This window comes from Carlito syrichta, unplaced genomic scaffold, assembly GCF_000164805.1.
Source record: "Carlito syrichta isolate Samal-C Ts95f unplaced genomic scaffold, Tarsius_syrichta-2.0.1 Scaffold301856, whole genome shotgun sequence".
Classification (NCBI taxonomy): Eukaryota; Metazoa; Chordata; class Mammalia; order Primates; family Tarsiidae; genus Carlito; species Carlito syrichta.
Genome location: NW_007245952.1, coordinates 154,865 through 177,897, shown reverse-complemented (window position 1 = coordinate 177,897; position 23,033 = coordinate 154,865). Strand labels below are relative to the sequence as shown.

At 45.2% G+C, this 23,033-nt stretch overlaps 1 protein-coding gene across 5 annotated transcripts in view; it reads right to left on the bottom strand.

Annotated features, from left to right (window-relative positions):
- The window catches only part of CYFIP2 (cytoplasmic FMR1 interacting protein 2), a 144,348-nt gene that overhangs the window by 71,767 nt on the left and 49,548 nt on the right, over nucleotides 1-23,033 (bottom strand). For 3 of the 5 annotated variants that reach the window (XM_008055456.2, XM_021711086.1, XM_021711087.1), the window contains 9 exons: nucleotides 21,168-21,285; nucleotides 18,438-18,557; nucleotides 17,534-17,659; nucleotides 9,265-9,431; nucleotides 8,352-8,499; nucleotides 5,075-5,228; nucleotides 3,947-4,103; nucleotides 3,326-3,422; nucleotides 1,546-1,622 (listed from right to left, as the gene is read on the bottom strand). In XM_008055456.2, the coding sequence (XP_008053647.1) occupies nucleotides 1,546-1,622; nucleotides 3,326-3,422; nucleotides 3,947-4,103; nucleotides 5,075-5,228; nucleotides 8,352-8,499; nucleotides 9,265-9,431; nucleotides 17,534-17,659; nucleotides 18,438-18,557; nucleotides 21,168-21,285 (1,164 nt within the window). Of the gene's footprint in view, nucleotides 1-1,545; nucleotides 1,623-3,325; nucleotides 3,423-3,946; nucleotides 4,104-5,074; nucleotides 5,229-6,144; nucleotides 6,220-8,351; nucleotides 8,500-9,264; nucleotides 9,432-17,533; nucleotides 17,660-18,437; nucleotides 18,558-21,167; nucleotides 21,286-23,033 lie in introns of all 5 variants that reach the window. The other 2 variants (XM_008055455.2, XM_021711085.1) reach the window with 1 other exon arrangement.

Sequence of the window (23,033 nt, the reverse complement as noted above, 5' to 3'; positions counted from 1 at the left end):
AAAATGAGCCTGACGTGGTAGTGCATGCCTGTAGTTCCGGTTCCTTGGAAGGTTGAGGCGGAAGGATCACTTGAGCCCAGCAGGTTGATGCTGGGGTAGCCGTGAGTATGCCACTGCACTCCAGCCTGGCAGACAGAGTGGGACTCTGACTCAAAAAAAAAAAAAAAAAAAAAAAGAAAGAAAGAAAGAAATGGAAGCAAATCCTTTTCATAGAGAGAAAAATGATTTATTAAGGTGAGGAACTATCTTTGAAATTATTCGTTTGTACATTTGGAATTCCAATAAAATTGGAAATACGCATATGTATAACTTGAGTTTTTTCTTAACCGGTACTATTACAAGTTCTTGAAACCCCCTGACTCGTGCAGGTCTAAATCAATATATACCAGCAATATCAATGAGCCTCTAAAGCCTAACACATCTCTGATCCAGACTTCTCCACTGGCCTCCTAGCTCACCCATTCTTGTTCAGCTCCAACCCATTACACACACACACACACACACACACACACACACACACACTCACACACAATTTAACTTTTTAAGAGACAAGGTCTTGCTCTGTCATCCAGGCTGGGGTACAGGGGTGAGATGAGAGTTCACTGCAGCCCCAAACTTCCAGGATCAAGGGATCCTACCACCTCAGCTTTCCAAGTATCTGGGACTACAGATGTACATGATCACGTCCAGCTAATTTTATTTTGTATAGAGATGGGGCTTCACTATGTTACCCCAGGGCCTCACTATGTTACCCCAGCTGGTCTCAAACTCCGGGCCTCAAGCAATTCTCCTGCCTCAGCCTTCCAAAGCACTGAGATTACAGGTATAAGTCTTTGCAACAAGTCCTCATTTTTATATTTTTAAGAACGAACTTTAAAAAGTGATACTCAAATCAGGTCACCGTTGTATTTTGCAATGATTCCGTGATGTTCCACTCCTAGGAAAAATGTCTGAAGGCCAGTGTGACCTGGCCCTGCCTACCTCTACAGTGTTACTGGACAGCCTGCCCCCTCTTGTGGTCATGTAGGAAACACCAACATGTATTAATTCACAGCAATTCTCTCAACAGCCCCGTGAGGTCGCCATGCTGTCGTCGTTTTACTTCCACCACAGGGACTTTGCATAAGTAGGTCCTTTCACCTGCAATTTCCCGCCCTATCTTCCATCTAGTTGTACTTCACTCCCACCAACTTCATAGGAACTCAGATGCTGCTTCCTCAGGATGGCCCTTCTAATCCCCTGGCAAAGACCAGTTCAGGTTTAACTGTTATATGTTCTCATGAACTTTTCCTTTATGGAGACCATGCAACCTCCCTTGCCACTGTGCATTCATCAATTTTTAATCAATTTCTGCCTCCCCCACTGGACTGTAGGCTCCGTGAGGTCAGCACCATCTCTGCCTGGTTCCTTTCCACTATATTCTAGCACCCACGGAACAGCTCAATTTTCCTCGGGAGCTACAGAAGAGAAGAGGTTTTGCAGCAGAAACCTTGCCTTCCAGGTGGCAGTCTTAAGATTGCTGTTCACAGCCCCGGGCTCTCATACCTGCCAGCCATGGCTTTGTAGTAAGCAAAGATCTGGTCCGCCAACTTGTAGACAAACTGATCAAAACACAGGTTCACCTGGCAAAGAGGAAGCAGAATACATCAATGGTGCCTGACTAGTTTTATCACAGGAACTTAGGCCACCACAAAAGAACAGTTGGGCAGGATGGCCCAAAGCGTGTTTGGGGGCCAGATGTTTGAAGGGGGATTAAAAAAGATTCTGTGACCAAGTAAGCTTGGTCCCTCGCTTTCAGGGTCCTCAGTTAGTCAACAGGGAAGGCAAAGTTCAAAAGGGCTGTTGGGGAACTGGCCTCCCCATCACCACCCTGTCTTCTGCTGCTCCGGGGCAGGCTGCTTGGGAAAGGCCACAGCAGGCCTTCCCAGATCCCACAACTGTTCACATTTGATGACTGACCTTGCAGTGTTTCCAACCACCTCTTATGACAAGACTTTCTTGTCTCTTCCTGTCATTTTACCTTGCTTTGCAAATTTGACTATGAAGGAGTTGACAGTCATAAGATATTTAAAAGCTGCTTTCTTCAAACTTGGCTTAAATACCTTTAGTTCCTAATGAGCAATGACTTCCCATTTTATCACTTCAGTGGCAGACTGTGGTGCTCAGGTGGGAAGATAAGTTTACACCTGACAGAAAGAAGCAAACCAAATCTTTTGATACTGGTGAGAGCGGGAAAAGGCCATGGGTGGGACTTTAAAGAGATGGTGCTGTAACAGCAGCCAGGCATGAATATAGCATCAAAGGAATCAGATCACATTTACGTGATTAATCTTTGATTTTTTAAATCACCTAATCCTCAGTTCCATAAGGGTAACTCTTTTTTGTTTGTTTGTTTTTGAGAAAGGGTCTTGCTCTGTTGCGCAGGTTGGAGTACAGTGGTATAATCACAGCTCACTACAGCCTGGAACCCCTGAGCTCCAGTGATCCTCCTGACTCAGCTTCGCAAGTAGCTGGGAATACAGGTGTGCGCCGCCTCACCTAGTTTTTTTTTTTTTTTTTTTTTTTTTTGTAAAAATGAAATCTTGCTTTGTTGCCCAGGCTGATCTTGAACTCCTGGCCACAAGCAATCCTCCTGCCTCGGTCTCCCAAAGTGTTGAGATGACAGGTGTGAGCCACTGTACCTGGCTCAAGGTTAACTATTCAAAAGCTTTCATATCTTTTATCTTATACTCCCATGTATCATGCAGAACACAAAAACACAGTGTTGTGTGTAGTACCTTCCTCATACCCAGGTAGCTGAGGCCTCTGCCCTGGACTCTGAGCTTCAAGGGTCATCAGTGGACCTTCCTCCAGGGTCCAGGTGGGGGTGGGCACTCAGATCCCACTTTCCCTTCTAGAACCAGCTCTGATAGCCTTGTTCAGATGACTCAAGCCCATTCCAGGGCTATATGCTCTTTTCTCTGTCTCCACCCCCCCAGGGGTGGACTGCTTTGTGGGTGTGTGCACCCCTTAGGCCTCAGGGTTGGCCAAGGTAACACAGGTTTTTAGCAGAGGTGACAGCCAGAGCTTGGGTATCTGTACACCCGTACACGAAGTCCTTCATGGTGCAAAATAAGAGTATGGGGATTGGGAGAGAAAGGAGGCAGCCCTGAGCGGGAGGTGTCAATGTGTCCTGTCACACAGTCCTTTCTCACGGTCATGATTATGAAGATCACCCTCCAAAACAAGGCATTGACCCCTCACTCTGTGCTGACAGCAAAAGCTTGGCAAAGTCCAGAATCTTGAAGCAAGGTTACAGGCACAAAAGCAGAAGCCCTCCACTTGCCTCGGCTTCAATCTCATCGTACAGGAACTGCTTTTTGAACTTGGTCAGGGCGTAGTAGGCGCTGTCGTTGTACAGGTCCAGGGGGTAGAGGACATACCTGAGGGGGAAACACAGTCAGAGCTTACTCATGACCCTCCAAGGCAGGCTGATACTAGATTAGAAATCTGCACAAGTTCAGAGTTAGGGGAAGACAGGCTTCAGTCCTCTCCAGTGTTTCCAGGGCCTCTGCAGCTTTGGAACTACTTCATGGAAAATCAAAACTCCATAATGCAAATAAAACCAAGACCTGGAAAAACTCATCTGAGACTAAAAGGTATCAGATGACAGTTAAGGATATTAACTTCCTGACCCTCTGAGATGACTATTTTCTGAGCACAGCTGTTGGAGTCTGACATAGTATAGGAAGAGTGGTTGGCCTGGGACAATTCTGAATCCATCTGCAAGGCTGAGTTGGAGGATCTCATGCGGCCTGAGCTTTGGTCTGAACTCCGTCCCCGGAGGGACACATGCCTCATCTCTAGTCAACTAAGTACTTCCTTCTGGAAAGAACAGAACTCACTGGCAAACTGTCCTCCACCTGCACCCCGGGGAACCTCCTGCTGGTCCCACCCTGCCTCTTACTCCATCATGGAAGGTTCTTTGGTTTCCAGGATGTGATCCGTCAGAATCCAGGGCATGGACATCTCAATGGGGAACTGGATTCGCCGGCCCATGGTTAACTCCAGGAAGAATTCTCGGAACCAGAGTTGGGAGAGATCGCAGCACTGCTGCAGGGCTTCTGAAAGTGCAAGAGACGGAGCCTTGGGTTACACACAGGAAGCCCTAAAGATCTTAGTTCTTGGTGTTTTTATTACATGTTTATTGTTATGATTGCCACTGTGGTAGGCACACAGAGGTTCTAATATTGATCAGCAGGTCCTACTCTCTTGTACTCGAAGGCAAGTCTGACATCCACTTGGAAAATAGCATTTGTTAAGAGGCCATGTGATGGGGGTAGATGTTTTAGAGCTTGCAGAAGCCCCCATAATTCCCTTCATCCCTCCACAAAACCATCAGAAAACCCACAATCTAAGTGTAAAAAGTGTGCTTGTCCTACAGACACAGTGTCAAGACAGGCCCCCAAGTGCCTGTCTTCAGCTGGACCATGGCTCCTTGACTCCTTGTGTGTGGTAATTCCCAGATCCTGTCCTGTTTGGAGGCCTTGAAGGCCTTTCTCATGCTACTCTCTAATGGAGTTGCTTGTATTGCTTAATAAGATAACTCTTCTCAGTACCAACAAACACATTAAGACACTCCTGTCCCTGGGATGCTACCCTTCCTCTGCCTTTTGCTGTCCAACCCGGCTGTCATCCTGCTGAAAGGATAGGAAGAGGAAAGGACACAGGATCGGATGTAGCGGGGAGCCTCCCCTGCTGGAAGCAACAAGTACTAAGCTGCAGAAGGCTGATCTAGCACCTCATGTGTATGTCTGTACGTACGTGCGTGTTCCTGGTTTCAATCGCCCTCTTCCACGGACTTCACGACACGTTTGCCAAACATTTAGCTAAGTCAGAACAGCTGGACCAAACCTAGCTTCGCCTGCCTCCCAAAGTCTAGTAGAAAGTGTGTGGTGTGTTCTAGGAGGCAACATGTGCCCCCAGGGGTCAGAGATCACGTCTCTTTGCAAGTTCTAGCCTGTGGGCCTCAGTCGTTCTGGAGCCCTTTCCCCCTGCCCCCTGCCCCCTGCCCCCTGCGGGCACTGCAGCTCACCGCTGATGTTAAGCAGGTGCGTGAAGAAGAAGGACTGCTTGTGGAAGTCCTCTATGGCAAGCACGATGGGCCCATCGAGGCTGCTTCTCAGGGTCTTCTTGGAGCCACTTTTGTCTGCGATGAGCGATTCCAGCATGGTCCGCACCATGTACAGCTTGAAAAAGAAAGTATGAGGAAAGGTCAGAAGCCACCCTCCATCCCGGCAGAAGAGGTTGCTCTGTGCTGCATTTTTTTTCCTCTTTTTTCTGCAGATGCCTGCTCTTAAAAAGCACTATCCTAATGAAGCACCGGTTTGGGGTTGGAGAAGTAACTTTAGAGCCACGAAAACCTACAAGAGGGAGACTGGCCGGCCCAGGCCCCACGACATTGCTGCACAGGCGGACTTGGTCACGCCAGGTAGCTCAAGGCCCAGGGAGAGGCTCCGTCAGCTGTGCATGACCAAGGGTGAGGACATCAGAGGAGAACCTCATTCTATGTCACCCCAGAGTCACTCCCCGTTTTCCAAGATGGCCACAGGCGCCATGGGTGGAACACCGGATTGGGAGTCAAAAGACCAGGGTTCAAGGCCAGGCACTGCCACTGACTTGCTGTGTGACCTTAGGCAACCAAGCCCCCACTCTGGGCCTCAGTTGTCTTATGTAACATGAGGAGGTTGGACCAGATGCCTTTCCACACCAGAACTTCTCAGTTCTAACAGGTGAAGAACTATGAAATGGGATGAGATCAGAATGAGCCCCCTCCCACACCTCAAGCATGTTCCCTCTGCTCCTGAGCGAGGGCGCCCTTGGTGGCGTCGGCTGCATTGCACAGCCTGCCGAAAGCTTGGGTGGAAAGCGGGTTAACGTTGGTACTTACACAGGAGGCTACTAGACAATTAACTCCTGCTTACAGAGTGCCTCGAGTGCAAAGGAGGCAAGTGCGGAAGGGTTGTTCTCTTTGCTAATCTAGATCTCTCCACATCATTTGTCTTTGAATCTTAGGGCCGGAAAGGGTTGAGGAGCCAGGCTAGTCCATTCCTGCCGCATCCTCGAGAAGGCTACCCCAACCAACCCAGCCAGGCGGTGTTATACCAGGGATCGGCAGCCTCTTCGGCCCTGTGTGCCACCAGTGGGGTGAAACAAAGCCCTCGGGGACCACTGGCAGGCCTAAGACATAGATAGGAGAGAAGGAAGAGGGAATGGGAGGGCAGGAGAGACAGGGAAGAGGGAGAGAGAGAAAGAGAGAGAGAGAGAGAGAAAAGCAAGAGGTATTGTATACGGTGGGAGAGCCGCCGCGACTGCTGGGGCCGCCTCTGGGACGCTCCAACCTCCCAGCACCACGTCCATCCGGGAGCTTCTCTAGGACCTTCCCCACCACGGGCCTGGCACTGATACGGGCAGTGCAGCCATGGACACGCGCGACACACTGCCCCTGTCACAGGCCTTCCCCTTGTGGCAAAGGAACCACCATGGCTGCCAGTGCAGCCTATCGGCGGGCATGTCTTGCTGGTCCCTGAGAACGAGAAGCACTCTTCTCATGACGGCCTTTCGAGTCCTCATAGGAAGGATTCATCGAGTTCAGTCTGTCGTGGTACTGACTGACTTACAGAAAACCGTATCTGAAAACAGGTTCCATCCAAAGAGGGTGACTCTTTCCCCGCCTACTGTTATTTAAAGAGCATTTAATTTGCGAGAACAGTCTCCATCCCAGCTGTGTGAGACGCCCAAGTCTACTGTGTTCCGGAGGCCGTGACAGAGCCCTGGTGGGAGTCAGGAGACCTGGGTTCTTGTCCCACCTCCACCTGGGACTCACCTTGTGACTTGGACAAGTCACTTCCTGTCTCTAGACCTCAGTTTCCCCATCTGTAAGATAGGGGAGGGGCTGGCTTTTCTCTAAGAACTCTCCCAGATCTGGCTGTCTATCTGTGCCACCTAGTGTGACCTGGTGGCATCTGGGGGCAGAGGGGCCCTGTTGGTGACCCTCTGCCTCATGATATCTATGGAAATACTCCTTCCTCTCCTCTCCCTCTCCTCTTCTCTCTCTCTCTCCCATCTTCTTCCTTCTTTCCAGTTCCTCCTGTGCCTTGTCTGCCTCGTCCTCTCTCATGTCTTAGGACTTACAGAAACTCCTGCCCAACCCCGACAGGGCCTCTGGGTTGGAAGGCCTCTGTCCCTCGATACTACACAGACCTGGAGACACTTTCTTGGGATGCTCCACACCCGCAGGTGAGATGAGTGCACACTGGCAGAGGGCTGTGAAGCCAAGGAAGTTAGGAAGGCCCTGCCGAGAACCCACCTTGCCCCTGCCCTGGCCCCCAGCCCCTTGCCCAGACATAGACACACACACACAGGGAGGAGGGTCGGGAGGCAGACCTCAAGCGCCTCATCTTGGACGACTCAGAGCAGAGAGAGGCCAAGAGGCCACCTGACGCTGCATGCTTGGCCAGGGTTCCTGGGCCTGAGAGACCCCGGCTGGAGGCTGCAATGGACCATTCTGCTTTCTTCATTACCTTAAAGAGACTGCCAGAAACTATTTAGTCGTAAGCAGGTGGCAAGGATTTAACTAAGATGCCCAGATTATATATTTACTCTTTTTTTCCCTACAATTTTATGATGGCTTTGGATAAGCCACAGGCAGCCTCTTGTACAAAAGTTCCAGTGGGCAACTCTGAATATTTTGAATACAAGACCTTCTCTAAGGGGCTTAGGGCTTTTGATACTCTGTGAGGAATAAGGGACGTTTTCAGTAACATTATCTCATCCAAAGTGTTCATTTTTACAGACAAAATAATCAGAGCTCAGAGAGGACAAAACGCTTGCCCAAGATCACACAGCAGGTCAGAAGTAGAACTTGTGAATTTCCAAGGTAGGATATCAGTGCAGGGGAAGGAGCCAGGGCTTATTAAAGAGGGACAGGATAGATGCATATAGATTCCATTTAAACTCCTCCTGTACTTTGGAATGTGTACTTCATAGGACTAGAAGACAGTTGGGTTAGGTGGATACGGTATTATCCCTATTGGCCAGATTAGACAACTGAGGCACAGAGAGATCGTGCAACATGCCCGAGGTCACATAGGTATCTAGGACTAGAATCCAGGTCTCCTGAATCTTAAGCCAGTGGTCTTCCTTCCTATATCAAAACAAGATGGTGGGATAAGACCAGAGTGGTTGCTCAACCCTGCCCCACCTGACTGAGGACCCCCAGTTCCATTGTCCTGTGGCCCAGCCACAATGACCCACCATGGCCCAGCTGGCCTCTGAGCCAACAAAGCTGGCCTGAGCCTGGATCCGCTTACCTGCGTGCTGGATGGCCCCACCGCACGCCGGGGCACCTTGATGTCAAATCCACCTTTGGGGTCTTTCTCCCCTCTCAAGCATGGGTCATTGGGGGGCTCTCGCCCTCCCTCCCAGTCACAGATGGTCTTCCGAATTGCCTGCAGGACGCTGGAGAAAGAAGAACTGAGACTCAGACCAGGTCTCACCACCGGAAGGAGGTGCTCCAAGCCTGTGTTTCTAAGCCCATGATGTCCCAGGACCATCTGCGTTTGAATTCCTGAGGTGCTCTGACACATGCTCATTCCTGCCTCCTATCCCCTGAGATGCTGGCTTAACAGATTTTAGGTGCAGTCCAGAAATCTGCATCTTAGCAAGTGTCCCACATGGTTCTGACGCCTATAGGATGTCTGAGAACTCAGCTGTGAGCCCATGATGTAAGACAGAACTTGGGTGAGGCAAGATGATTCTTTTTCCTTTTGGTTACAGGGAAGACTCGTGAATCCAATCAAATCTCTGTAGAGTTAAAGTTTTAAATAATAGCTTAGATGTGTAGCATACTGACTCCACTTTGCCATGTGCTTTGGTCTACAGGTGGACTATTTCATTTCATCATCCAACAGGCTATGAATGAAGTCGGTACCATTATAACCCCCATTTTACAGATGAGGAAAACTTAGGTTTGGAGAAGGTTTGTCACTTGACTAAGTTCACACAGCTAGACAATGGTGGCTAAGGGCTTCAAACCAGTGATGAAGGCTTAATTCATTCCAAATGTCCAGTCTCCTAAGGAGGCCCACTGGAACTTGCTGAAAGGATCTGTGTGTGTTCAGAGGCTAACCTGGAAGCTTACTGAGCAGGAAACTTCCTCTGTAGCCTGTTCCTAGCACTGCTGACTTCTGATATGCCCCTGAAAAGGGCTATCTGAAGACCCACCTGATGAGAACGTTCTTCTTCTTGCGTACTGCTTGTCTCAATGGCTCACGCAGTGTCACCTGAGCAAAGTCCTGCAGGGCCGCATAGATGGTATTCCTGATGGCTTGGTTGAAGACGCTCTCCATTCTGCCCATGAGCACCTGCAGGCCTTTGATCATGGCAATCACCTGGATGGGCACAGATCAAGAGTCAGGCTCACCACACCTCGGCACACCAGCCTGGCCACTTACCCGTCAGCACCTTGCAGGGGGAGGGTGTGTGGTGTGAGATGTCCAGAGGCCAGTGCTACTCAAAGTTCGGGTTCACGGCTAGGTAAGAAACAAGTTCCAGTACATAAGCAAAGCAGTGCTTTGCTGCCTTCATCAAGAAAGGCTTGCTATAAAACAAAGGTATCAGCTTGACTGACTGGTATACTTCATGATACAGTTTATTTGCATCCTGGCACAAGTTCCCGATTTTATGGTTGACTGGTGACACAACTGGTCCAGGGACCACATTTTGAGTAGAACTTTGGCTTTCAGAGGCCTTTCCATGTATCATGCACCCATAGACCATGTCAAAAAGAACTTTTTTTTTTTTTGGTAGAAATGGGGTTTCACTATGTTGCCCGGGCTGGTCTTAAACTCTTGGCCTCAAGTGATCTTCCCACCTCAGCCTTCCAAAATGCTGGGATTACAGACATGAGCCGCCACACCTGGTCCTCAAATAGAAATTTTTTTTACCATAACATTTTCCAAAAAATTTTGACAATCTTTGTTTCTGTGATCATTTAGCCAGATACTGCTTGGGTTTATAAAAACAAAGCTTCTCCTGTAGAAATCTTGGAGGAAAAGCATCTGCTCTTCTGTTTACCTCCTCCCTACCCCTCGACTTCATATCTGCTTGGAGAGACAGGATTCAAGTGTGTGCAGTGAAAGCCACCCAGCCCAGCCCGGCCCTGGCCCTCTCTTATGGGGGTCTGTGGCCTCTCTTCTGGGTTCCTGCCTTCTCATCCCACTAATTATCTCCTGCCCGTGCTGAAGAAGGGAGGCATGTATCTGCAGCTGCTTGACCTACTGCCCTGAAGTACATTTATGAGATGGAAGGGAGGAAGAGGAAGACAGTGGAAACCTTGAGTGGAAGCCATGGTTTCTCTAATTCAGCTTAACCGGCAATAAATTAGATCTTTTTTTTTTTTTTTGAGTTGGGGGGTCTTACTCTGCCGCCCAGGTTGGAGTACAATGGCACAATCATGGCTCACCACAGACTTGACCTTCTGGGCTCAGGTGATCCTTCTGCCTCAGCCTCCCGAGTAGCTGGACTACAGACATGTGCCACCATGCCATTTTGTAGAAATGAGGTCTTGCTATGTTGCCCAGGCTGGTCTTGAACTTCTGGGTTCAAGCAATTCTCCCGCCTTAGCCTCCCAAAGTGCTGTGATTACAGGCGTGAACCACTGCGCCCAGCCAAATCCAATCATTTGACCCCATGAGCCTCTACTGTTAATTTCTCAGTTGACTCAGAATTCAGAGGGAAAGTCATCCTCTGCACAACTCCCACACACGTCACACCCATAGTGATGTGTTCCACCTTCTGCACCAGGCTGGAGCATGCAGGGATAGGCCCACAACACTGGGCACACCTCACAGTTGGTGCCTGGGCACACCTCATGGTGGGAAGATGAAAAATTTTGTTGAAAAGCAACAAATAAATGAATGAATGAGCTTAGATCCTAAGCCTCTTTAATTCTCTAACACTTAAAGGAAGAAAAGTAACATTTGAGGTAGGTGGAAATAGTGTGAAAATGGAAGTTCAGAGGGTAAGGATTTTCACTGGAACCAACAGTGTAATGATTTTGCTGGTGAGAGGCTTTCGTGCAGAGAAGTAATGGGTGAGAGACATGGAGGACTGTTAGATCAACAGAGAATCTGGGCTCTCGGTTAGAGAAATTAGGACACATTGGACAAATAAAGAAGATGAGAAATTTTGTTGAAAAGCAACAAATAAATGAATGAATGAGCTTAATTCTCTAACACTTAAAGGAAGAAAAGTAACATTTGAGGTAGGTGGAAATAGTGTGAAAACGGAAGTTCAGAGGGTAAGGATTTTCACTGGAACCAACAGTGTAAAGAAACAGATCATGAAGATGCTTCAGAATAACTTCAAATATTGTAGAGTGCGCAGGTCTGTTGGACCTAAGGAAAAACATTTGCAACTTGGGGCTACAGGAAGATATCTTAGCTGAAACACAAAACCACAAATCTTTACAAAATAACTGATAAATTGGACTTTATCAAAATTAAAAATAGGTGCTCTTCAAAAGGCACTCTGACAAAAATGAGAAAGCAAAATCATTGATGAAAACAAAAATCTACAACACATACATGACTACAGACTTGCATCTAAAATGTAGAAAGGATTTTCCAAATTCAATAAGAGAAGACTTGAAACCCAATTTTTAGAAATGGGCAAAAGACTACAATACTTCACAGAGGAAAATATATAAATGGCCAATAAGTACATGAAAAGATACTCAATATAGTTTGTCTTCAGGGAAATAAAACTAAAACCTCAGTGATATTTGACTGCATACCCATTAGAATGACAAAAATTAATAAGACTGACAATATCAAAGACTGTGAGGGTGAAGAACACCAGAACTCTCACATACAACTGGTAGGAATATAAGATGATACAACTACTTCAGAAAACTGGAAGTTTCTTAAAAAGTTAAACATACCCCTAAAACATGACCATTCCAAGACAAATAAAAATTTATGTCCACACAAAGACTATTTATACTCAAGTAGTTAGAGCAACTTTATTCAGAGTTGCTAAAAGCTGGAAATGGCCCCATGTATCCAAATTAAATGGATAAACAAATTGTAGTATATCCGTACAATGGAATGCTACTTAGCAATAAAAAGGGGCAAAGTACTGATACACAAAACAATGTGATTGAATCTCAAAATTATTATGCTAAGGAGAAGAAAGGAAATACAAAACAATATATACTGTATGATTCCACTCACATAAAATTCTAAAAAATACAAATACATCTATGGTAATAAAAATAGGTAAGTGGTTGCCTGGGGCCAGGGGTGAATGCATAGGGATGGATTACAAGGTAGCAAAACAAATCTTTAAGGGCAGGTAGAAATGTTCTGTATCTTAATTGTGTTTGTAGTTACACAGGTGTATACAACTAGCAAAAACTTTCTGAATTATATACTTTATATGGATGAAATTTATTGAATGTATGCTGTGTATCAATAAAACTGATTATAAAAAACTATAAAATCCTCATGGGGATATCACATTTATGACTCAAGAGTAGGGAGTTATAAAAAGGAATATGCAGAAAACAAGAAAGAACTTTTGGACATTAAAAATATGATAGCCAAAATAAAAACTCCCAATAAAGTTGAAAGTTGAATTTAAGGAAATATTCCATAAAGCAGACCAAAAATAAGTATGGTATACTAAGAGAGAAAAGATTAAAAAATTAGAGACTAGATACTGACAAACAGAAAACCCAGAAAGAAAGAAGAGAGAAACACAGGAGAAAAAATTGCCTAAATTAAAATATGAATACAAGAAATTTCTCAGTTCTAAAGGACATGTGTTACCACATTGAAGTGGCCTATTTAGTATACAAAACAATGAATGTAAAAGGCCCTCATCAGCATGTCTCAGAGTGAAATTTCAGAAAAGCAAGGATAAAGAGATAAGCCTATGAAATTACAGAGATAAAAAAGAGAACCAAGTTCAAAGACTTACATTTCCTGATTTTGAAATTTACTACGAAGCCATAGTACGCAAAACTGTGGTACTGGCACAAGGATAGACATACAAAGCAATGGAAGGAAACTGAAAGTCCAGAAACAAACCTTCACATATATGGTCAATTGATTTTTGACAAGATTACTACAATTCAATGGAGAAAGAATAATCTTTTAAACAAATGGTGCAGGGACAAATGGCTATGCACTTGCAAAAGAATGAAGCTGTACTCCTACTTCATATTATACACAAAAATCACCTCAAAATGAATCAAAGGCTTTAATTTAAGAGCAAAAACTATAAAATTCTATATATTTTTTAAATTGGTGTCTCACTCTGTCACCCAAGCTGGAGTGCAGTGGCACACTTATGGCCACCGCAGCCTCGACCTGCTGGGCTCAGGTGATCCTTCTGTCTCAGCCTTCCAAGTAGCTGGAACTACATGCACATGCCCAGCTAATTATTTGATTTACTATAGAGATGAGGTCCCATCGAGTTGCCCAGGATGGTCTCGAACCCATGGGCTCAGGCAATCCTCGGCCTCCCAAAGTGCTGGGATTATAGGCGTGAGCCACTGTGCCTGGCTAAAAACTATAAAATTCTCAGAGGAAAACACGAAGAGTAAATCTTTGTGACTTTGGAGTGCGCAATGGTTTCTTAGCGAATATGACACCAATAGCATAAGTGAAAAAACAAATTGGACTTCATCAAAATTAAAAACTTTAGCACTTCAAAGCACAAAGCACCATCTAGAAAGTGAAAAGACACTCCTTGGAATGGGAGAAAGTTTTTGCAATTTACATATCTGATAAAAGATTTGTAACCAGAATATATAAAACTCTTACAACTCAACAACAAAAAGATAGCCCAATTTAAAAATGAGCAACAAAGTTAAATGGACATTTCTCCAAAACTAGACAACCAATAAACACATGAAAAGATACTGAATATCATTAGTTATAAGGGCTATGCAAATCAAAACCACAATGATATAGCGTTTCACACCCACTAAGATGGCTAAGATGGAAAAGACAACAAGAAGTGATGACAGCACTGTGAAGAAACTACAAACCTACAGGTGCTGGTAAAACTGTAAAATGGCACAACAACTCTGAAAAACAGTCTGGCAACTTCTCAAAATTGTAAACATAGAGTCACTCCATGACCCAGCACTCTATTCCTAGGTACACACCTAGGGAAGGGAAATGAAAACATATTCCCACACAAAAACCTGCACATGAATGTCCGTATTAGCATTATTCATAACAGCCAGACAGTTGCAACAACCTGAATGCTCATCAATTGATGTATATACAAACAAAGGTGAACTGGCCATACAATGGAGTATTATTCAACTGCAAACGAATAGAGTGCTACATGCGACATCATGGGTCAACCTAGAGAATGGTATGCTAAGTCAAAGAAGTCAGTCACAAAGGACCACATATTATATGATTCCATTTAGATAAAATCTCCAGAATAGACAGATCTATATATACAGAAAATAGACTAGTGGTTGTCAGAGATTGGGGGTAGAGAGGAAAATGGGAAGTGACGGCTAATGGGCATGGGTTTCTTTTGGGGGTGACAAGAATGTTCTACAACATTCGACAGTGGGATGGTTATACAACTTTGTGAATATATTAAAAGTGGCTGACTTGTTAAAAAGGGTGACTTTTATTTTATGTAAATTATATCTCAATAGAAATGTTATTTTAAAACTTCTACAGGAAAGAAACAAGGAATCAGGGATTAGAACAGAATCCAATTTTTCAAGAATAACACTAGAGGCTAGAAGACAATGAAATAATATTTTCAAAAATTTGGGAAAAATATTCATAATTTAGAATTCTGTGTGCAGTCAAACTACAAAGTAAGACTAAATAAAAATACTGTCAGACAGCCAAGTTCTAAAACATTTTTCTCCTGTTAATGCCTTTCTCAGAAAGCGATTGGAGGATATACTGCCTGAATACAAGGAAAAAGGCAAACCCCCAAGATAACGAGGAGACCCTTGGAGCAGTGGCTGGGCTGCCAGCCAGTGCAGATTGGAAAGGATTTGAAAAGAGAGCTTCAGGAGAAATGGCTCCAAGAAAAAAAGAGTAACAGAACTCATAAAATAATGATTGTGATGGACTATTTTGTAAGGAGTTTGACATTTTGTTGGTATGTTTGATGTTACCTTTTTGGTAAATTCATAAAAGTAAAAAAAAAGTAAGGCATTGGTAACTCTAGAAAAAACAAAGTTGTGCAAGAAAATAAATGAATTCACATTAGATCATGTGACTTGGTGATGAACAATAGTTACTTCGTTATAATAACATAGGTAACTATTGATTTTACCAAAAAGTATGAAATTGCTACTATGGGAGGATGGGGGAAGGGAACTGGGTGTGATGGGGGTGGGGTGGGAGGTGGGGATGAAAGGGTGATAAATCCTTATCACTTCAAGTAGATAATGTTAATAGAAAATGTCATTTCAATTAATAGAAAATGTCATAGTTGACAAAAACAAGAAATGGTCTCATAAACCTGTTACTCCAGAGAGAAACAACAGAAGAAATAGCTTAACAAGTTGAACAATGTTTCTTATTTGGGGATTCAGGGTGGAGTGGGTGGTGGAAGTCACTACTTTTGTTTTGTTTTATTGTTAAAGGTCACATAGAACTATTTTTCTCTTTAAACCTTTTAACATGTTTTACTCATGAGATACAACTCATAAGATAAAAACCTCTCAGCGAGTCCTTAGGAAAGGAAATATAGCAAGATGTTCCTGGTGGTTGTATCTGGACCATGACATGAGGCTGTGGGAAGATGAGTGGGCATCTCCGAAATCACCTACGGCACATGTGCATTCCTCTCAGTAAAGAACACACACACAGACAGTTTTACAAAGTGGCACGTGCCCTCTGAATGTCTCATTCTAAAGAGTCTTGAGGATGGCTTTCAGTTCCAGTGAGGGTGACTGGGAAACTTTTCTTCCAGGCTGATTATTAGCAACAGAAGTGCCAAGAGGTACCAGGGCCACTCAGGACAGTGTCAAGTGTGACTATAATTTTTCTCCTTTCTGAAATTATTCCACAGAATCTCCGTGCTTTACAGTGAAGCTTGGAGACCAAGAGAAAACTCTCACCACCCACATCTGTATGATTCTTTAAGTTTTAAAAGTTCATCTATTCATTATCTTATTTGACATTTATAGTTTGATTCCCAACAATAATCCTAGGATGGGAGAGGAAGCAAGAGACTATCAGCTCCATTTTACAGATAAGGACGCTCAGGGAATTGAAATAACCACAGGGCCCAGGCTAGGACCAAGACTCTAACTTCTAGACTTGTAGGTTTCAAATTGGTCAACCAAGTGGTAGCTGTCACAACCTAGTATGAAGGAGTATTCCTCCCAAACAGAAATACTATTTTGTAATCAAATAAACAGAAAAAACAATTCAAATGCTTATGAAGGAGAAAGAATCCTCAGTCCAGAAGTTGCTGGTACACATAATATTAATATTTATGCCCTTTAGTTTTGAACAAATATATAAAAGTATATTAATTTTAGTATAAGTGGAATCCTTTTGCTTGCTGTTCTTTTTTTGGTCTAAATTGTTTATATTTAAATTTTCATTATTTTATATGTTGATATGTATTTAGATATGTCACATACTTCTTTACATATTTTTATGTTCATATTTATGTTTGTATATTTATTTCTAGATATATTTCTACTTCTTTCTTATATACATGGAAACTCCAGATATGTTATTGTTTAACTTTTTTTTTTTAACTTAGCAATATACTGAGCATAGCTTACCACAAAGGTATATCTTTCTTAGAGGCTGCATAGTATTCAACAATATCACTGGATATTAATTTAAATGTCCCATAGTGAAGGACATTTGAGTTGTTTCACACATTTTGGTATTGTAAACAACATTGTGATAAGCATCTGTCTCCACAAAGCCCTGCACAGTTGGCTTATTTCTCTAGGATATGTTCCCAGAAGAACTTCTTGGACAAAGGGTATGTACATTAAACATGTAAATACATACGATCAGACTGCCTGTGTAGAAAGTCTATAAAATATAGACTGATCACAAAAAATATCTGAAAAAGTCTATTCCCCACACTTCAACCTGCAGCAGGCATCACCCATCTTTCAAATCTTTGCTGTCCTGATGGGTAAACACCATACCCCACCTTATTCCAATCTGTATTTCTTGGACCTCTCATCAGTCTGGGCATCTCCCATTTGTTTTCTTTTGTTTCTTCTGTTGGTTTCTTTTTGCCCATTTTTCTAGTGGGGTGGACGTCTTTCTTTGGATTTTTAAGAACGAATGAGTTGCTAATCATTCTTGCATAACTTTTGACAGATTAATACAGAAGGGAAGAGGGGATTGGGAAGCACATGCAAATTAGGACAACTGATGCTGTGGTCTTGCTTAGAACGGCTCTGCAACCCCCATGAGCAGCATTCTTGGGAGGGCGAGATGCAGGGGTCGGCACCTACCTCTACGAAGGCAAATTTTTCCTCACTGGTGTAATTGTAGCGCGTGGCTCTCTCGTACTCCTCTGCGGTGCCAGGGCAGTCCTTGTTGCAGAACTTGTCCGTGGGGTGGACCAGCTTCCACGAGTACTGGGGAGAGTGGGAATAACCCAAATGTCCATCAATCGGTTCATGGATCTGTGCCATGGAATATTATTCAGCCACAAAAAGGGAAAAAAGTACTGATTCACACTACAACATGGATATACTTTGAAAACATGTGAAATATAAGAAGCAAGATACAGGCCAGGATCGGTGGCTCAGCCTGTAATCCCAGCACTTTGGGAGACCAAGGCAAGTGGATTGCCTGAGCTCGCAGGTTCAAGACCAACCCGGGCAACTTGTTAAGACCTTGTCTCTACAATAAATCAAAAATTAGCCAGGCGTGGTAGCACGCACCTGTAGTTCTGGCTACTTGGAAGGCAGAGGCAGAAGGATCTCCTGAGCCCAGTAGGTCAAAGGTGCAGTGGCCATGAGCATGCCACTGCACTCTAGCCTGGGCGATGGAGTGAGACTCCAACTCAAAAAAAAAAAAAGAAGTTAGACACAAAAGGCCACATATTGTATAATTCTATTCCTATGAAACATCTGGGGTAGGAAACCTATAGACATAGAAAATAGACTGCTTAGGGCTGAAGGGCTGGGAAGGTGATAACACATCTCTTTTCTTTTTGAAGAGATGAAAATAGTTTAAATTTGACTGTGGTTATTCAACTCTGTTAAAAACCAATGAACCGACACCTTAAATGGGTAAATGGTATGGTATATGAAGTCCATCTCCATTAAGCTGTTAACAAAGAGTGCTGGGAAGAAGAGACAGACTCCAGGGGACAAGGCCCACATGAGGCTCTCGCCTGGGGACACCTACCACCTCCATGACGTGTGCGCTCCACTTGGATAACAGCTGCAAGCCCCTCAGGGCCAGGTCGAAGAGCTCACGATACTCCTCGTCTGACTTCTGGCTGTCCAGCCCCGAGCCCGTCACCACCTGGGGGACACTGACTGTCACACTCACTGTCCGTGTGTCTCCTTCTACACATTATTTCATTGACTCCCAGCAAGAACACTACAGGGAAGTGCTATTATTATACCCCCTTGACAGATAAACTGAGGCACAGATAAGTGCCTTGCTGAGGGCCATGTGGCCCATAAATGACTGCGGATTCACATCCAGGTGGTGTGATACCACAGCCCCACTCATAACCACCCTGGTGCACGCAAGGGTGCGCCCTTCAAATTTTTTTGACTGCACTCACAGCAGGAAGTGCAAATTATATGGTAATTCAAGAACACATACCTATGTAGTGATATTAAATATGTATATGGGACAATATTTTTCACAAAGCAATCTTAGTCTTTTTTTTTCTTTTTTTCTTGAGTCGGAGTCTCACTCTGTCGCCCAGACTGGAGTGCAGTGGTCGCTCCCGGCCACCGCAGCCTCGACCTGCTGGGCTCCAGCGATCCTTCCGCCTCAGCCTTCCGAGTAGCCGGAATTACAGGCATGTGCTACCATGCCCGGCTGATTTTTTGATTTATTGTAGAGATGAGGTCTCGCTGCCCAGGCGGGTCTTGAACCCGCGGGCTCAGGCAATTCACTCACCTCAGCCTCCCAAAGGCGCGGGATTACAGGCTGAGCCACCGAGCCCGGCTAACAATCTTAGTCTTAATACACGGGATCTTCTCTGATGTTCTATTTCATATAAAAATGCTAATCACAAACCACTAAAGTTATTTCACAACTCTCATTAGATGTGACTCACTGGAAAGCACCGGTATTGACAAAAATCTGCCTGTGTGTGTAATATTCCACAATGAAATATAATATGTATGCACATGTACATATGCACAAACACAATATATGTGCATGTGTGTATATTACATACACATAATGTAATATACAGTGGTTCTCATTATTGGAGGAGTCTCTGTATTTGTGAATTTGCTTACTTGCTAAAATGAATGTGTAACCCCCAATCAACACTTGCAGTGATTCCTCAGTCATCTGCAAACACGTGCCTGCTCCCAGCTGAGGTCAGACAAGCTGACTCTTGTTTCAGCTCTCATTCTGTAAAAAAGTGTCTTTTTGTGGTCCACGGTACCATATTTTCCAAATTTCTGTGCATTTTACTGGTGATCTAGACATTTAAAAGGATCCTCAAGCTTAGGGCTAATGTGCTGTACAGTGTTACTACGTGTAAGAAGGTTGTAACATGCCTCATGGAAAAAGCACGTGTTCTAGTCAAGCTTTGTTCAGGCATCAGTGACAGTGCTGCTAGTCATACATTAATGTTAATGGACCAACAACACAAAGTGTCTTTACACAGAAGTATATATAAAACAAGGTTACCTATTGGTCAGTTGAAGAAAATGTTGAGACCAGAGACTCACAGAAACCTAACTCTGTCTTTCTCCTTGGAGCAATGATTCAGTGTTTGCTAATTCAGAGTTGGTGGCCACTTTATAGAATATAACTATTGTGAATAATGAGAGTTGACTGTATATACACATGTATAAAGCACATAATTTCAAAAAATATCTGGCCAAACTTGCTTAGACCACACCAAAATATGATCCAAACCAAGGAGTCCTGCCACTCAAGATAAGCTACTCCTCTAGCTTTAGTTCAGAGGATCGGCACAGCTGGTTAAGAAACCTGAAAGTCTGGGCTCAACCTTGGTCCACATGGGCCACTGGTCTCATGATCACACCGCATGCATTTATTAGCCTGTCCCCATTTCAAACATGTTTCTTGTGACCAAAGATGGTCCCTGAGTTTGCATCTGGAAAGTGCAATCACTACAGTCACCCACTAGTCATGTAGTGGAAGCAATAATGTAGCCATCCATGAGTGCTGGGTAATAAAGGAATGGAAGACAGGAGTCACGTTTACCAGATAACACGTGTGTATTAGAAGGGCATATGTGGGACAAGAACCAGAAGAACGTACATATCCAAGTATCGATCACAGCTGGCTCTGGGACAGTAGGATTTTATGTGATTTTCTCTCCTTTTACCTATCTGTGCTTTTTTGTGAGCTTTGTGCTTTATCATGTTTCCATATTTTTAAAAAATTAAAAAGAAAAATTCAATAAAATATGATTATTGGGAATGCGGGAGGTTTTTCTGGCCATCTTCTGTCCTAATTGTATTTTTTAAAAATAACCTATCACTGTAGTTTAAAGGGATTTAAAGGAGTTACGAGCCTGAGTGTTCAGAATGTTGCTCTCCTGCCATCCAGGGTAGAGATGGTTTGGGTCACGTACAGGCAGAACCAGCAGTTCCTGGCCCGTTCTATCTGCCAGGCACAATGCACACTCCAGGCACCATATTGTTTCATCTTCTCAATGAACCTTCCAGGATAGAAACTATTACTACCCCCATTTTACAGATGAGGAAACTGAGGCACAGAGATGTTGAATAACTTGCAAAGGGCAGCAGCAAGACCAGAATTCACCCTAGCCTGGCTGGCTCTAAAACCAGGGCTCTTGTCCCTTCGGCCCTCCAGCCTCTGCTATGTGCTCCCTCCTTCCTCCTCCTCTCCGGCACTCTGCAGGGCCGTGTTCCTCTCCCCCTGCATCCCCGCAACTAGCGTGCTCACCTCACTGTTGCTGTAGCGTGCGAGCTCAGAGATGAAGCGGATGTGGTCATCCCGGATCTGTACCATCTGCTCACAGATGTTGTACTGGGGGCTGATGCTGCTCTGGGTACACGTCCACCTGGGCAGAAAATCACTGGTCGGAAGGGTCCAGGCCTCAGTGCCTGGGCGGGATCGGCACTAGCTGGTGCTCAGTCCACATGGCTGGCTGCGCTGGGTGGCAGCAAAAATCATTCCAACTGGGCAGGACACTGTGGGGACATAGGCCTAGCAGAACATCCTTTCTCCTCCTGGGCTGGCCTCCTTTATGACTCAATTCAGGCCTTTCCAGAGACCTGGTTCACAGTACTTACCAGTAGGAGGAGAGGGGAAGAACCATTGCCCCTCTAGGGCTGCAAAGGGCTGGGATCTGAGCAAAGAAAAAGCAGGGCAGACAACCTTGAAAACCCCTCTCTGACTCTCACAGCACTGGCACACTGTGGCTGAAGCTGATTTGGAGGGGCCTTGGGTGGGACAGTGCTTCTGCTAACAGTGATCTGGCAACATGGAAGCACCCCATGGAGAGGGAAGCCAGGGTCATTCTGAGATCAAGGTTGGCTCCAGCCCTCCACTGGACCTCTCTTCCTTTCTCCCCAACTTCTCTTTCTCTCTCTCTACCCCCTTTCCTCCTTCTCTCTTCCTCTCTTCTTTCCCCTCAACTCTTCTTGGAAAGATGTCACTGGTAAAACCAACCTGGATTGGAGAAGAAACGATCAAGTGAAAATCTTCACTCTCCATCCCCAAGAGCAAAAGGAAACCCCCTTTACTCTCTTCTGCCGTTGGGTGCTGGTAACCCAGCAGACAGTCTGCACGAGCCCCAGATGAGGCAGAGAGACATTCTGGGGCACACTTTACATTTCAAAGGAAGCCCTGAAGTGGTCCTCATAAGAACAGCAGTATGACAACAGCCTTTCTCAGGCATATCCTTTGGTGTCACTTTTGAGATACATGTGTGGGGACAGGTCCTCTCTGACACCACCCTGGTCACCCCCCAGCCTCCACTTCCAACCAGCTTCAGGTGCTGAGAAGCCACGCATGGAAGAGTGAGGAAGCCAAGGTTAGCATTCTCCCTCTTGGCATTTCCTACAAAACCTCTCCACACACTCACCTCCAGAAGGTGATGAGACTGAACTAGTGTTCCTTGGGGACATGCATTAGCAGGGGCTCCAGGCAGGGGAAGATCAAAGACTCTCCATCTGTGTCTTTTTAAGAGACTAACACTCTCATCCTTGACTAAAGGATGTGGGATCTCCCCACCTCCACATGGAAAGGCCACACTCACCCAACTTAGGGTGGGGAGTACCCAGAAGGAACCTTCCTAACAGCCTCAGGGACCAAAGGAGCCACGAGTGGCCAGATGCCCCTTGACTCGCATGAGGTCTTCACATAGATGACCTGTCATCAGCTTTATACAGTGACCTAGATGAGCCTGCCAACCCCCTTCATAGCTGGAACCGTCCAGCTAGACACTCCACAAAGGACTTTCTGCAGGAGCACAGAACTCTAGCAGAGGATCTGGGTGGGGAAGAACCACGCCACCTCTTAGCACCTGAGCACTGAGGGCTGGCCCTTCCTCCCTGCTCCTCAAGGGAGGGAGCAGGACTCCTGCTGTCCCACTGCGGGGAAGCGTGGGTCACCACTGGACCGGGCAAGGGGCGTGCTGTGCTCTGAGCCCTTTTGAACCTGGTAGCAAAGTGTGGATGTAAAAGGGCTCAGAGCGCCCTGCACGGCCCCCCTCCGGCCCCTGCCGGTGTCCTCACAGAATCCATCTGCCCAGGGCTCTGGGAAGGGAGGAGGGGCTGAAGTGGCCCCTCAGCTCCCTGCCCGGGC